The sequence below is a fragment of the Ochotona curzoniae genome, unplaced genomic scaffold, assembly GCF_017591425.1.
Source record: "Ochotona curzoniae isolate NIBS_2020 unplaced genomic scaffold, NIBS_Ocur_1.0 scaffold_3890, whole genome shotgun sequence".
NCBI lineage: Eukaryota > Metazoa > Chordata > Mammalia > Lagomorpha > Ochotonidae > Ochotona > Ochotona curzoniae.
The window spans coordinates 3,736,595-3,752,056 of record NW_024467115.1 but is presented as its reverse complement, the minus strand read 5'-3'; the positions used below and the strand labels follow the sequence as shown (position 1 = coordinate 3,752,056).

The window sequence follows — 15,462 nt, the reverse complement described above, 5'->3', positions numbered from 1 at the left end:
AGCTCTTATCTCTTGGCATTTATATTAATTGTCATTTAGTTGTTTTTACTAACTTCAAAATGTGTTAACGAAATTGAGCTCTTATGTTTAATTATAATTTTGTAATCATCATGTTATCTTTTGGGTATTTGTAATTTTTTTAAAGCTATTATATTTGAGGTTGAATTTCTTGGAGTTACAACAACACCTGTCAAATAAAAATCTATTAAGTATTTAATGTTTTAAGTTTTGATTTTTAAAAATATATTTTGCTTTCAGAAGATTATTCTCCTGCCAATATGGTGACTGATATTCTGCAAATACTGTGCGATCAGAAAGAGTGTGCTATTGAATGCTTATATAACAATACCGTGATTGAGGCACTTCTTCAGCCTGTTCATAATTTAATGAAAGGAACAGAGGTTGGTACTGTTTGCTGGAAATAGTCTTTTAAGTGGGTGTTTGTGAATATTCAATGGGCCTTGTTTTTTTTTAAGATTTATTTTATTTGAAAAGTGGAATTAGAGGAAGAGATAGAGAAAGCAAAAATGACCTTCCATTCACTGGCTGTTTCCTGGGTAGTTGCAATGGCCTTGTGTTGCTCAGACCAATACCAGGAGGCTGGAGCTTCATCTCCATCTTCCAATTGGGTGACAGGAGTCCAAGTCCTTGGGTCGTCTTTGGTGCTTTTCCAGGTACATAAGCATCAAGCAAAACTTAAAGCAGAGCAGCCCAGACCCAAACCAGCACTTTACTATGGAGTGCTGTCATTCTAAGCAGTAGCTTAACCTGCTGTGTCATGGAACTTTAGTTCTAAATCTGATATACTTGATGTATTATTTCATTATTCTGTGTTTCCATAAATGCATATATTTTTACTGATATAGATTTCATTTGTTCTTAAATTATAGTTTATGTAGTTGGTTGATTTATTATGACAAGGTGAGGAGGAAAAGCACATCTTAGCTTTTTTTTTTTCTAATCACACTTAGACATGCAAAGGACATAAGAAACTGTCTTAGTAATCTAACAAATCTTGTGAATATTTCATTTGTTTTAATGGCAACTTCTTAGGAATAAGTCTATTAGAAATAGATAATATTTTTCAAGATTCAGCTATGTCCTATGTTGACAAGAACTGGTTTTACTTTAGGAAGTAAGTTTACATTCAATCCCAGTTCTCTTTATAGTTTACACAATACATTACCTTATATCATGTAATCTAAAAATTAATACAGTTGAAAGGTAAGGAGAGAGAGGAAGAGAGAGAGGGTGAAAGAGAATTTCTTGTCTGTTAGTTCAGTTTTGAAGTACCTGAAACGTTGGGACTGGGCTGAGTTTGGGTTGGGCTGGACCATACAAAAGCTCGGTGTCAGAAAATTAGTCTCAGTCTTCCGTTGGGTGGCTGAGACCCAAGTACCCAAGCCATCACCTGCCACTTCCTACCTTACACATCTTCATGAAGCTGGAATTGGAGCAGAACTGGGATTTAAACTGACACTCCAGTAGGGAATGTGGGTATCCCAAATGGTGTCTTTACCATGGAACTAAATGCCTGTGTCCCTCATATAATTAAGTTACTATAGCTGAAACTTAAGGAAGTGACTTTCTCAATGTGAGTACTTAATGAGTAATAGAGCTAATATCCTTCCTAGTCCTACTGTCTATAGACTGTATCCCTGTACTTATGAGGTAAGCTTTTGGCAGTAATTAGTTAAAGCTTATCAATATAGGTTAAACTTTTTTTTTTTTTTTTTTTTTTTTTACCTTTTGAGGTCTGTTGTAGCTATATTTTTTTTTTTTTACTGATTTCATTTTATACCTACCTTTTGACAGTCTGTCATAGCATGTCTAGCTTGTTGTTTAATGGATAAATTTCACTATTTTTAAGTAGGCATTTTGTGAATTTTGTTTTCTTGTGCCGTAACTATTTTTTTATATGATCTAGTTAGAACGAACAATTTAAATTTTATAAATAAGATTATTTCCCTGTGTTTGTGTACTTTTTCCCCTAACCTAGTTAAATTTTAAACTTGATTCATATGAAAAATTACTGTGTTTAGACCAGAGTGTGTCTGCAATTTGCTCCCAAATTTCCCTTGTGAAGTTAGGTGTTCCTTTCTTCTCATACCCCCATGTATGTGATTCTGTATACATTATGCTTAGGTTGTTTATTCTTGAGTTTGCACACCAGCCCTTGAACGTATAGAATATACATTTGGTACTTAGTCTAATTCTAATACATTATAATCACCCTTTGTGCTGTTAGCTCTGTGCTAGGTACTGAAAATATACAAAAGAATGAAACGTGTTTGCCTTTCAGGAGTCTGCTCTAACAGGAGCATATAAAAATGGGGAAAGAATAGTAAGAAAAAATGTCGGGGTGTGTATGTGTGTACATATGTATGTATAAGATAAAATATATCCTTTCATATGTGTTTGTATATATAGCTGTATGAAAAAATGTACATAACACATAGGAGAGGAGAATATTCAAACGAGAACCTTTTTGTTGTAAGATTTGTCAAAGTCTGTTACAGAGAGAGGGAAGGCTACAGAAAGAGATAGTCCATATACTGTTTCACTCTTCAGATGGCGGCAAAGGTCATGGCTAGGATAGGCTGAACCCAGGAACTTCATCTGGGTCTCCCACCTGGGCGGCCGGGGTCAAAACACGTGAGCCTTGTGTTGTTTTTCTCAGTCTAGCAGTAGGGAGGTGGATTGGAAGTGCAGCTCCGAGGACACAAAGCAACACTGTATGGTATGCTGGTATTGCAAGTGGCAGCTTTACCTGCTGCCTCATAATACCAGCATCATCTAAGGAGAGAAATGTTAAGGATGTTTAACATGAAAAGTACTAGTAGACTAATATATTGGATGAGTATCTCCATCTGGATATCTTTTGAGTAAATATATATGACTCATCTTCATCATTGTTAATATAGTACACCAAATCTATTAGAATGCATTGGTTGTAACTTCTATAGTTTTACTTTTGTCATAGAGAATATATATATTATTTTTATAACTTTGTTATCCTTTTTTATATGCATTTCTTTGCAGTACAATACGCATAAATCAGACAAATAAGCAGACCTCTGAAAGAGCAGGCGTTACAGTTAATGGGTCCTACAGTAATTCCAGATGCAGTCCTGTATCAACATGAATTTTTCTGTTTCTAGGATTTGTTTTGTACTTTTTTTTTTTTTTTAGAAGAAACCATGAGGGTAAACTCTGGCTCCAGGGTCTCATTTGTTTGTCTTTTTTTTTTTAAAGATTTATTAATTTTTATTACAAAGTCAGATATACAGAGAAGAGGAGAGACAGAGAGAACGATCTTCTGTCTGATGATTCACTCCCCAAGTGAGGGCAACAGCTGGTGCTGTGCCCATCCGAAGCCAGGAACCAGGAACCTCTTCCAGTCTCCCACACAGGTGCAGGGTCCTAAAGTCTTGGGCTGTGCTCAGCTGCTTTCCCAGGCCACAAGCAGGGAGCTGGATGGGAAGTGGAGCAGCAGGATTAGAACTGGCGCCCATATGGGATCCCAGCACGTTCAAGGCGAGGACTTTAGCTGCTAGGCCATGGTGCCGGACCCGGTGTACTATTTTGTTATATGCTCTCACTTTATATCGTATGGTAGTTCAGTGCTGTACAATATAAAGTAAGGAAATATGGTTAGCCCGGCTTATATTTCTCACTAGTGACGTCCTTTAGAAAGGATGGCAGTTTTAATCATATGCAATATGATTACATTGGAAATATCAGGACCCAGTAGATGGGAAGTAAAGGGAAAGGTAGAGCTAAAGGAGCTCTGTTTGTCATTAACAAGTACACGTATAATAGGAACAATGCTGAATAAATGGTGTGGGTGCAAAATCGTTTTATGTGAATCATCAATTGTGATCTAGTTTCTACATTTGATTCAGACATACATAATGGCTAATATAAATGTTTTTTTCTGTTGAGATAATGTAACTTTAGAAGACTACAAACCACGTTTGAGTTTTAGTCTAAGGTATGCTAGTGTGTTGTAAAATTATATGTTTGTTTTATTAACTTTTTAATCTACAGGTTGCTCCAAATTGTTCTAAAACAGCTTTAACTCATATAGCTGATATCTTGGCAAGAATTGCATCTGTGGAAGAAGGACTTGTTTTACTTCTTTATGGTGAAAATATGAACTCTTCTGAAGAAAACCGGTATGTCTGCATTTTACATAACTTTTCGAGTCTACAATAACTTTTCGAGTTATAGTTAGGTTTTATGACTAGCAAATCATATATTAAATGATCTTCAAATATTTGCAGGATTATCCAGGATTATGAACTATGCACACAGAGTAGGCCTCGATGTCTAAAATTTCAAAATAAGAGTAAGAAGGTTCATTCTATATGTGATCATCTCTCATCTCCTCCAACCCCATTATCTGTTTCCTTGGACTGTCTTAAAAACTCTAAAAGCACATATGATTGATTCAAGTAGGATTAAACAAAGATGTTCAAAGGAGAAGCTATTTTTCTTTTTTTGTCTTCATCTGATAGGGATGCCTGACCAATGGTTGTATTTAGATTTCTAGACTTTTTGGTGTGGTGCATCAGATGAATGTACAATCACACTAACATATAAACACGAAGAACTTTCCTCTTTACCAAAATGACATTATTGTGCTGCAGTTTTGTTTTTATATATAGCCATGATTTGTTTTTAGAATGTAAAGTTCTTTTTTTTAAAGATTTATGTATGTATATATGTATGTGTGTATTTAAAAGAATTATAAAATTGGAGGGAGGCACGATGGGGGAGAGAGAAAGAGAGCCAAAGTGAGAGAGAGAGAATATTTGAACCTGTCAACTGGTTAACTCCCCAAATGGCTGAAATAGCCAAAGTTGGACCATTCCAAAGCCAGGAGCCAGGAGCTTCTTCTCTGTCTTCGACTGAATACAGTGCTAGAACTTAGGCCATCCACTGCTAGTCTATCGGGTCATTAGCAGGGAGCTGGATTAGAAATGGAGCTGTCAGATATGCCACAGTGCTGCCCTACATCCTTTGAAAATTTCTTTAAGTTTTATTTATTTAATTGTTGATGTTGTTTACATAGTTGCAAGGATTCATGCTCATGAGGACCAGTGATTAGGATGGTGAGGGTCAAGGCATGGGGGAAGATGGATGGGACAGATGTTTCCAATTTTCCTTTTCTTTCCTTTTCTCCTGTATCTGGGCAAGGTTGGGGAGTGGGGAGAAGCAGGGGCTGCTCCCAGTTGCCAAACTACATCAACATCCAGGGATAGGGGATGTCCACATGATGTAATTTTAGAAATCCCAATGTAGAAAAGAATGTTCTGAGATTATTGTTTGAGTGGTGTCGACAGTTCTGAGACTGTGGGTTTCGTTGCTCCAAGGTTGAAAAAAATTCTTCCAAGGTCCATTGGCTAACAATGTTCATCCTAGTGTATCCACTCACTCAGACATTTGCTGCCAGAGCTTGGCAAGGAGAGTTGTCCATCCTGTTCTGCTTTTTATCTTCTGTCATGGAACTGGACATCCTCTGCAGCCTTAATGAGCTGGCTTTCATGTTGTCATGTCCCTCATATTCATCTGGGCATGTCATCCACTGCACAGGCATAAACAATCAAGGAGACTCAGTCCTGATACATCCAGACCCAGTCAGAACCCAAATCCTATGATTTTCCCCATGGCCACAGTTTGAGTCCAGTAGTCCAGTTGGGGTGTCCCCAAGAAACCTTACCTGGGTTGATCTCAGACCTGACTCTTGCATGTGCCAGCTAGTACAGAATCTGATTCATTCCACACCTGCCTCAGCCTACACACACACTGGTGATTGCAGTTGCTTGGCTGGTTCTGCCCTAGCTTCATCTCATGTGCAAACTGACAGGTGTTATGGCATTAGGCCAACGCAACCTGCCACAGATCTAGCCCTTAGGCACAATAGTGGGAGTTGAAGCTTATAACCCTCAGTAAACTCATGGTTCCTGTGTATGCAAGTATGTACAGTAGGCTGCTCTGTCTTGTATCCCATCCAGCTTTAGTATTCACCTATGTTGTTGTGGCTTAACTCAGCCCACTCCGACCCACCCCATGACCCAGTCCATACATATACTGATGGGTGTTGCCACCTTGTGCAGCCTGGCTTGCTCCCAGCCCTGGCTTTCATGTTATCCAAGGAGATACAACCCAGCAGAGGATTGTTCATCTTCCCTACTAGTCCCACTCACAATGCTGGATCTTGTACTTTCCAGGGATTACTGAGGTCTGATCTGACATGACTTGCACCCTATCCTGGCACTTGACAGTGGGTGCTCTGGCAAAGCTCAGCCATTTGGCATTTATCCTGACTCTTGTATGAGCCAGCAGACGCAATGATGTGGCCTGACCACACTTAGGTTGATAGGTGTTGCAGCTGTTCCTAGCTCTCATGTTCACCAGTAGGAGTAGTCGCCCCAGTGAGGGGGCCAAGTAGTCTCCCCACCAGGCTTGTTCCTGGCTGGAGTCTTGACTATACTGTTAGGTGTTGTGGCCCAGTCTGGCATGGCCCATCTTACCTCAGCATTTGCCTGGGCAGGTGCTACAGCCTTGCTCAACTTGGCCTGCCTCCATCCCAGCTCATGCTGGATGGTGCTTCATCCTAATCCAACCTGGCCAGCCCCACTCCCAACCTTAATTTGAACTGGTAGATGCTGCAGCACAGTCTGGCCTGTCCTCTAACCTATACTGGCCAGTGGCTGTCACAGATAGATCTTGTCTGGCCCATTCTCAGACTTGACCCATAGGTCTGCTGATAGGTACTGTAGCCTGGGTTGACTTGCCTAACCTGCCTTCAGCCTCAAGTCTTGCGCTCATCATCTGGGGTTGCATCCCAACAAGGGATTTCCCAAGCTCCCCTATCAGACCATCTCCCAGTCATGATCTCACACACAGTGTTGGATGCTGGACTCAGCCTGACTTGGTCTACTTCCAGTCTTGACATTTACCATTGAGTACCAAAGCCTATCCAGACAGTCCCACACTAGTAGGTGTTACAGGCCAGCCCGGACATGTCCATGGCTAGATTTGGTTCTCATATGGATCAGTAGGTGCTACAACCTAACCCATCCCACATCCACTATGTCTTTTGCAAGTGCTGGGGGTTTGGTTGGTACACCTCCAGACCCCAGATCACACATATGCTGAGCGATGTTGTAGTCTTGTTCTGCTTGGTCTACCACCATTCCCGGCTTTCACGCTTCCCAGGGAAACTGCGGCCCACCAGGGATGTCCGTGTAGGCCCCTACCAGACCTACTTGCAGCTATTGATCTTGTACATGCTGATGGTTACTTGGATGCAGCTTGACATATGTATGTTACAATTTCTTTATCTAGGCATCAGTTGACAGACATCTGGATTAATTCCACATCTTAGCTATTCTGAATTGGGCTGCTATAAATGGGGGTACAAATAACTTTTTCATTTGTTGATTTGATTTGATTTAGAGAAATTGCCAGGAGTGGGATAGCTGTTGTCATTTGATTTATTTTCAGATTTCTGAGGAATCTCTGTGGTTGCTTTTAGAATGATTGTTGTAGTTTTCCTTTGCACCAACAGTGTGTTAGAGTAACAAGTTTCCCCCCATCTTTGCAAAACTCTAAGACATGACTTGCATCTCTTCAAGGTCAACACTATTGTGTTTGGAAAGCAAATGGTAACTAGCCTGTCTTTACCACTGACCTGCAGGAAGTGGATGGAGAGACTCAAAATAGGTTTGCTGATTCAAAAAAGAAAAAAAAACATGAAGATATTCTGGCTTTAAACTTAGATATTGTCTTATTGGGACCAAGAGCAGTCATATATACTCATTATGAAACAGATGGTAGTTTTTAGTCACCGCGTGCTATGATATATATCATATATAATACATATATAATATATAAAATGTAATATATGAATATATTATATAAATTATATTGTATATATTGCAATATATACACATATATAATGATTATGTGGTATATGTATTATACATTATATAACTTACATATAATATATAGTAAATCTGATTTACATTAGATATATGAATTACATTAGAACATAAAAAGCCAGTGAATGTTAAGACTCAGACCACTGTGAAGAATTCATACATACAAATGGGAAATGGAGGCTGAATGTAAACATAAGTAGGTTGCATGAAAAATCAGCTAAACATCACAGGTAGTTTTGGAGTCGTTCAGTGAATCAGGAGAGAAACGTGAACTACAGAATGAGACCCTGCATTTGGCTATGAACTACATAGAGCAGTTTGTTTCTAGGAAATCTTTGTTGAGAGAAAATTGTCCGCCTTTTAGATACTGCTTCCATCTGCCAACCTCAACATCTTAAGGATACTCTACAGAATAGCAGATTTAGTGTACATGTTAGAAGATACCTACAGCAAAACAACATTTTTTTTTCTGAGAAAGGAATATATTGTTTTTTAATGTCCCTGCTTTTGTACTAGCAGCACCAACAGCAAATCAGTAAGCTTTGCCTAGTATTGTTGCATCATCTGCCTGCAGACTGAAGTTGAAAGTTCAGCACTGTTTTGGGGACAATTAAGTATTAGATGTCAACCTATATCCAAACTACTGTATTCACCATCAGTTGTCACTGGGTCTATATTTTATTTAACGATGTATACAGTCAAAACACAAACCTGACGATAGTTCAGAAGCCTTGATGGGCCCTGGGAGGTCTTAGTTGTCTTCTGGACCAGCATCAGTTTACTGGAAGGCTCCACAGCATACACACCATTAACAAGAGAAAAATGCAAAAATTCATTGTTATTTTTGTTATCTCTTCAACCCATTGGAAACAGTAACTGTGTGGCAGTGTAATTCTGCCTTTGCTTTCCAAGATGCAAGCCAAGGAATTCAAGAGGGCTTTAAAAAACCCGTGGGATATTTAAGCAGTCTTTGAATTCCTTGTTTTCATGAACCCGAAGCCCCTTCACACAATGCAATTACTTTAGGCATGATTTTGCATTTGTTTATAAATCCAGACATTGTGGAGAAGTACAAATTATGACATCTTTTTATGCAGATTTAATATTTTCTGTTCTTGTATCTGTTTTAAATACTTGTGTAATTTTAAGTGGTTTTATTAAAGTCTTAATTATGTCAATTGTAGAGATAAGAATTAGTAAAGTTAGAAAGCTAAGTTATCTCTTCCAAAAATGTCCAAAAATGTTCAAGTTCTGGCTATTTATGTAAGCATGAAACAGGAATCATATGAAGTGTAGGATAGTAAGAGACCAGTTATTGAACTGTGTTCACATAGTGGACATTGAACAACTGATTATAAAAAGGAACTAATACTTTGTGTACTGTGTGGATAATGTTCAGGATACAGTAAATGAAAAAATATAGAAATGCTTATAGAATGTTGCCTTTTCTATAATGGAAAGGAACACAAGTAAGTCATGTTTGCTTTTATTTTTAAAAAAGGAATGGTGACCTGGCAAATGGACTAATGAATATGATTAACTTTCAGGGAAGGGTGGGTCAAGTACAGAGAAGCAGGTATGGCCCCAGATACTGGGGCTTATACCTTGAATGTATCTGCAGTTGACTTTGTAATTAATTACATGGCTGTTTTATTCACTAAATTATAGTAAGTCATGATTTTTAAAAGCCAAAAAGAAATGGATAAGTAAACTCAATCAAGCACATTAGTGACATAAACCTCCACAGAAAGAATGTATTATTATTACATCAAATGTAAAATGTCATAAGGAAATAAGATTTTCAGTACAAGAGAAATGATAACAATACAAAGTTAGAGAAACTGACAACTCTGAATATTCAATTGAGGATAAATTATGAATGTAAGTTTTCATATTGTAGATGCTTAAAAGTAGTTGCAGTTCCTTGAAAATGAAGTGGCACTGGTCTTGTGGTTTCTAAGCTTCTTGGTCTGAAAAAAGACAAGAATTGTTAATGAAATGTCAGTCTGGATCTAGGCAAGGAATGGATTCATTTGGAGATCCATTATGTTTGCTGAAGTAGGCCAATCCCTAATAAAAAATATCGTATCATGTGTTTCTCTGATTTGTGATGTATATGGATGAAATAGACATCTTGAGATTTGATTACTATTTGTACCCTTGTTTAGTCACCTGAGGAACAGTGGTCTTTGTATTTACTACTTGTTGAATTTTTAACTTAATAGAGGATTGACCTTGTGATTATAAAATATACAAAGTACATGAGCACAAAGATTAAAATAGAAAAGTAAGAAAGAGAGGAGGAGAATTGGAAGTACTGTAATTTTAAATTCTAATTATTTTAAATTCTAATTATAAAACGGCATGTATGAAATCTAATTGCTTTATATGAAAGGTCAAGTAATATTATTTAAAAGGCATAGTTACAGCCATATAGAGATTTTCCATTTGTTGGCTAACTTCCAAAATGGCCACAAAGTCTGAGGGTGGGCGAGGTTGAAGCCAGAAGCCAGGAACTCCGGCTGGATCTCCTCCTGAGCTGGCGGCAGGGTAGGAAGTAGAGATGCTTGCATCTCAGATGGCAGTTAGCATGCTGAACCGCAGTGCCCGCACCAAGCAAGTGGTCAGGTAATCTGAGGCTTTCTTACTAATCGCAGATGTAAGGAGCCTATTCAAGACTAATTGTAGAGTATCAGACATCTCAGAATTAATCAGAAAGGGCCTCCTGTAGCCTTAAAGTGGCCAGTTTGAAAATCGAAGAAATGATGGCTGTGATATATTAATATGCCTAACACAAGTTTTAGAAGAATCAAGCCAAAAGTGGGCTGTCATGTCAGTATTAAGGTTGCTAGGGCATGGACCTGATGTGGTAGCCTTAGCAGCTAAAGTCCTTGCCTGGCATGCAGCCAGGATCCCTTATGGGCACCGGTTCTAATCTCGGCAGCCCCACTTCCCATTCAGCTCCCTGCTTGTGGCCTGAGAAAGAAGTCAAGGACAGCGCAGAGTCTTGGGACCCAGAACCCGGGAGCGAGACCTGGAAGAGGCTCCTGGCTCCTCGCTTCAGATTGGTGCAGCTCTGGCAGTTGTAGCCACTTAGGGAGTGAAGCATCGGACGGAAGATCTTCCTTTCAGTCTCTGCTCCTCACTGTATATCTGACTTTCCAATCAAAATAAATCAATCTTAAAAAAAAAAACAAGATTGCTAGACCAGAATTAATTAAAAGCCTTTTGTATAAGACTATTTTGTATAACTATTATGTTGAGGCATAAGTAGTAAATTATTTTTAGCTGGTTTATAGGTGATCAATAGAAATGAAATTATATCAGTAAAATCACTATCTAGTAATTTCAGAAATAATGAATGTGGGATATAACCACCAATTAGTGCTAAAATCAGTGAGTGATGGGTGTTGTTTGACCTAACAGTTGAGATGTCCACAGTCAGTATTGCTGGATTCGGTGTTACTTCCAGCTCCTGCAGAACATGGAGACAGTGGTAAGGATTCAACTGATGGGTTCGTGTGGGAGGCCTAGATTGTGTTCCCAGCTCTAGAAAACTTGAGCCTGAACTGGTGTCTGTATAGTCATTTGTGGAGTGAATCGTTGATGTATGTTTTCTCTTTCTCCCTTTCTCTCTCACTCTGTCTCTCATGTAACTTAAGTATTTTTTTTAGATCAATGGGTGAAGTGTTAATGGCAAGAGCTTTCTCTTGGAGAGGTCATATTCCCATCACCTGACTAATACCAGATCGAGGTGACCAGATCTATGCTTCTTGAAATGGGAGACAGACAGGCAAAACTGATTTACTAAGAAAATACTAATAAAGAGCTGAAATCTAATTAGCTCTTGAAAATTTTTGTTTTCTGTAAAGTGATAATTAGAACTAGAGAAACAAGGTAAATGATACTATAGTGAAGCAGTTGTGCAAAGAATGGATAGGAAAAATAATTTTTCCAGTAAGTCAGTGGCAAGGGAGAAAGGAAAGGGCCCAGAAGAAGCAGAACAATCTATTGAACTCTATGAAACTTGGTTCATTTCTGATACTTATTATTAAAAGTTGTTTTCTTCCTTAATTTCAGAAGAACTTTATATGGTTTGAGTATAGTTGATATTAAGATATTATAATTAATTTTACTGAGTAGAGTATTGGCATTTATAATAGAAACTTTTTATCAAAGATAGACACTAGGTGAAATAACATGATGCCTGGCCCTTATTATGATACTGACGTTTATTAGTTGGGGGGCCGGGATAGATAAAACAAGTCTGGGGAAATGTCTGTAATTGTTGAAAATGGGTGAATGGAACTTGGTAATTTTGTGCATTATTTAGTCTATCATCTACTTTTTTTTTTATTTGCTTAAAAGAGAAAGAAAAAGGAAAACTTTTAGAAAAAGAAATTGAAAGAAGGCAGTCTAGATTTGAGTTCTGATTTCAGCAAGCATTTCACTCTTTAAGCTTTATCTATATTTCTTTACCCACAGAAATTGAATAAGAATGTATCTTCTTTATGTGATTATTGTAAAAATTAAATAAATGGATGCATGTAGTATACTTGAAGTGTGTCTGCTGCCTAGTTACAGATCTAGGCCCTGGCTTGTGCCTGAACCAGTCTCTGACAAGCTATTGTGGTCAGCACATGGGAGGGCTGGTCTTGCCACACCATCTCCTTCCCTTGCTTTCTCTCTATGTCTCTGCCCTTCCTCCTCTCGGACTTAATGATTAGGAAACTGATTAAGATGCCTCCTCCTTTGACATTGTGCCTAGGTCCTGGCTCCTTACCACAGCTTTCTGTAATGTAGACCCTGAAAGGCAACAGGAAATAGCTCAATGTTATTGAGTTGCTGCCACACACTTGGGCAGCCTTGGATTAAATGTATACATATATATATGATTTATTTTATTTTGATTGGAGAGTCACATATACAGAGAGGAGGAGAGACAGAGAGGATGATCTTCCATCCTAATCCACTGCCCATGTGGCTACAATGGCTGGAGAAGTGCCAATCTGAAGCCAGTTTCCCGTGTGGGTGCAGAGTCCCAAGGCTTTTGGCCATCTTTGACTGCTTTCCCAGGCCACAAGCAGAGAGCTTGATGGGAAGTGGGGCTGCCAGGATTAGAACTGGTACCTATATGGACTTTAGCTGCTGGGCTACCACGCTGGCCCCAGATTTCCATATTTTTAATCTATGGGGAATGAGTCAGCAACTGAGATCTTGCTCATTCTGTTTCTCTTTGACTCTGTCAGTCCGTCTCTTTCACTGTTTTGTTTTTTTGTATTTTTCAAGTGCATAAATTTAAAAATGCTTTTAAAGAAAGTGTCATAGGTGTGGACTGGGTCTGGGAAGTGCCATACTGGGCTAGACTCCAGAACCCACTGGTACTTATGAGAGCCAGGATGGGTGTAGAATGGGCTGGGCTATGTCTTGGTTTCCGCTGAACTTCGTGTGATAACTATGTCAGGGTGTGGATCAGGTGTGGATAGGCTGTAGCATGCAGTAGAAAGAACTAGAAGGGGTATGGGCCGTTTGGACAAGGGCACTGTTCCTGCAAGGGCAAGAGGTACACTAAGTCCATCTGGGCCAATGTCCCACCAGTGTGTGCAATATCTGCCACTGAGAGGAGACCTGATATAAGTGCTTGGGGAACTGCTTTGCCATAATGCAGTCCCTGCTGGTGAGTACAAGAACCAGAGCAAGGAGCATCCCACACCAGGCCGAATTATAGTACCCAATGGTATACATATGAGTCAGGTGTGTCCTGGGCCAACTGGGCCAGTTCATAACATCCACAGCAGATCTATGAACAAGGATGGAGTGCAGGAGGGGCTGGGTTGGGCCACAACACTAGCCAGTTGACAGTGGTGCTGAGACGGGGGACTGGCTAGGCCTGGCTTGGCTGCAGCACCCCTTAGCATGAGCTGAAACCTGGGGCAGACTGAACCAAGCCAGGCTACAGCACCCGCTGGTGGATATTGACATGAGGTGAGCCATGCCAGTTGGGGGGAGGTTGGTGAGAGGTCCTAGGCCCACCTGTGCATTGGTGCTGGTTCTGTAAACCCTGGTGATGGGGTATGTGGTAGGACCTGGGTTGCCTGTCCCAGGTCCTTTGCCCACCTGTGAAGTAGGTGCAAGTCTGTGAGCCTCATGGGGAGAGGAGATCAAGCAGGTCCCTGGTTGCCTGGCCCAGGCTCTCAGGCCCACCTACATTGTGTTTGCCAGATCCATGAACCATGGGTACAGGAGGTGACCGGGTGAGAAGTGGTCCTTCTCAGTGGAAAAGATTGAGTAGTGGATGGCAGGACCTGATGCGCATGAAAGATGTGGCAGCCCATTGGACCCTGCAGAGGATATCTGGTACCATAGCAAAGGAAGGCGAATGGAACAGATTGGACAACTAGTCCAGCTTAACGATGACAGCAAAAAATCTGTGTGGATGGAAACTATAAGGTGGACTGTGTCAGCCAATGGACATTGGAAGCGTTTCCTCAGCCTTGGGTCAGAGAGATTAACAGCATTTCAGAATTATGGATAACGCCTGGGCAGAACCTTCAGCGAATACAATACATCTAGACCATGGGTTGATGCTGGGTGGCCATTCCCCATCCCTGGGTACTGGGGTAGTTGGGAGGCTGGGTATGGTTTCTCTACTTTTCTCCCTTTTCCGCCCCAGAAACAGAAAGAAACAGAAAATTTGGAAACGATGATCACACCCACTTTTCCCTAACCCTCAGTCCTTCCCACCATGATCAGTTATGTAAACATCATCTAAAAAAGTGTCACAGCCTTTGAGATTGGAAAATTAAATCCTTAAGAGTGTTAGAAATGCATATTTTCAGATTATGATTTGAATTTGAGTTAATATTTACATCACATGCATGGACCTGTGTCGTCTGTTATCCTTTAGATGTGTAGGCACTTTTTTCTTGTCTATATGCTGCTTTCCCCAGTTTGCTGACACTGCTGTCATTACTGGACATCTATGTGTAAAGGGGATAGGACAATTTACATGTCTGAGAAAAGCTAGAGGATGAGAAAATGGAGCAAAGAAAACGAAGAGTTTTTAATGACAAAGCTAACCTTTTGATAATACTTTAGAAAGTCAACATTAAGTAGCCTTAGAATCACTTTTAGGTATCATCTTTTAGTCTTACAGGTGCTCACGTAATTGCCCAGTTTTCAAAAAAACTTCTTGATGAAGACACATCTATTTTTTCTGGATCTGATATGTTGCCTGTGGTCAAAGGTGCTTTCATTTCTGTGTGTCGTCATATATATGGAACCTGTGAAGGCCTACAAGTGTTAATTCCTTATGGTTTGCATGAATCTATAGCAAAGGCATGGAAGAAGGTAAGTATCTCAAAGTTTCATTTTTTTCTTCTATGCAAATTGAGTTTAAATATATTCATTATTGTGTTTTTGTATTCTGGACAAGGTGATTTTTTTGTGGTAAGTATAACTTCTTTAGCATCACAGTACTCTTGGGGGATACAATATTTCTTAATTTGAT

At 39.6% G+C, this 15,462-nt stretch overlaps 1 protein-coding gene across 1 annotated transcript in view; it reads left to right on the top strand.

Moving 5' to 3' along the window:
• The window catches only part of TBC1D32 (TBC1 domain family member 32), a 171,100-nt gene that overhangs the window by 43,106 nt on the left and 112,532 nt on the right, over positions 1–15,462 (top strand). Inside the window, 3 exon segments of the mRNA XM_040965431.1 lie at positions 259–401; positions 4,051–4,178; positions 15,101–15,302. Coding sequence (XP_040821365.1) covers positions 259–401; positions 4,051–4,178; positions 15,101–15,302 — 473 coding nt within the window.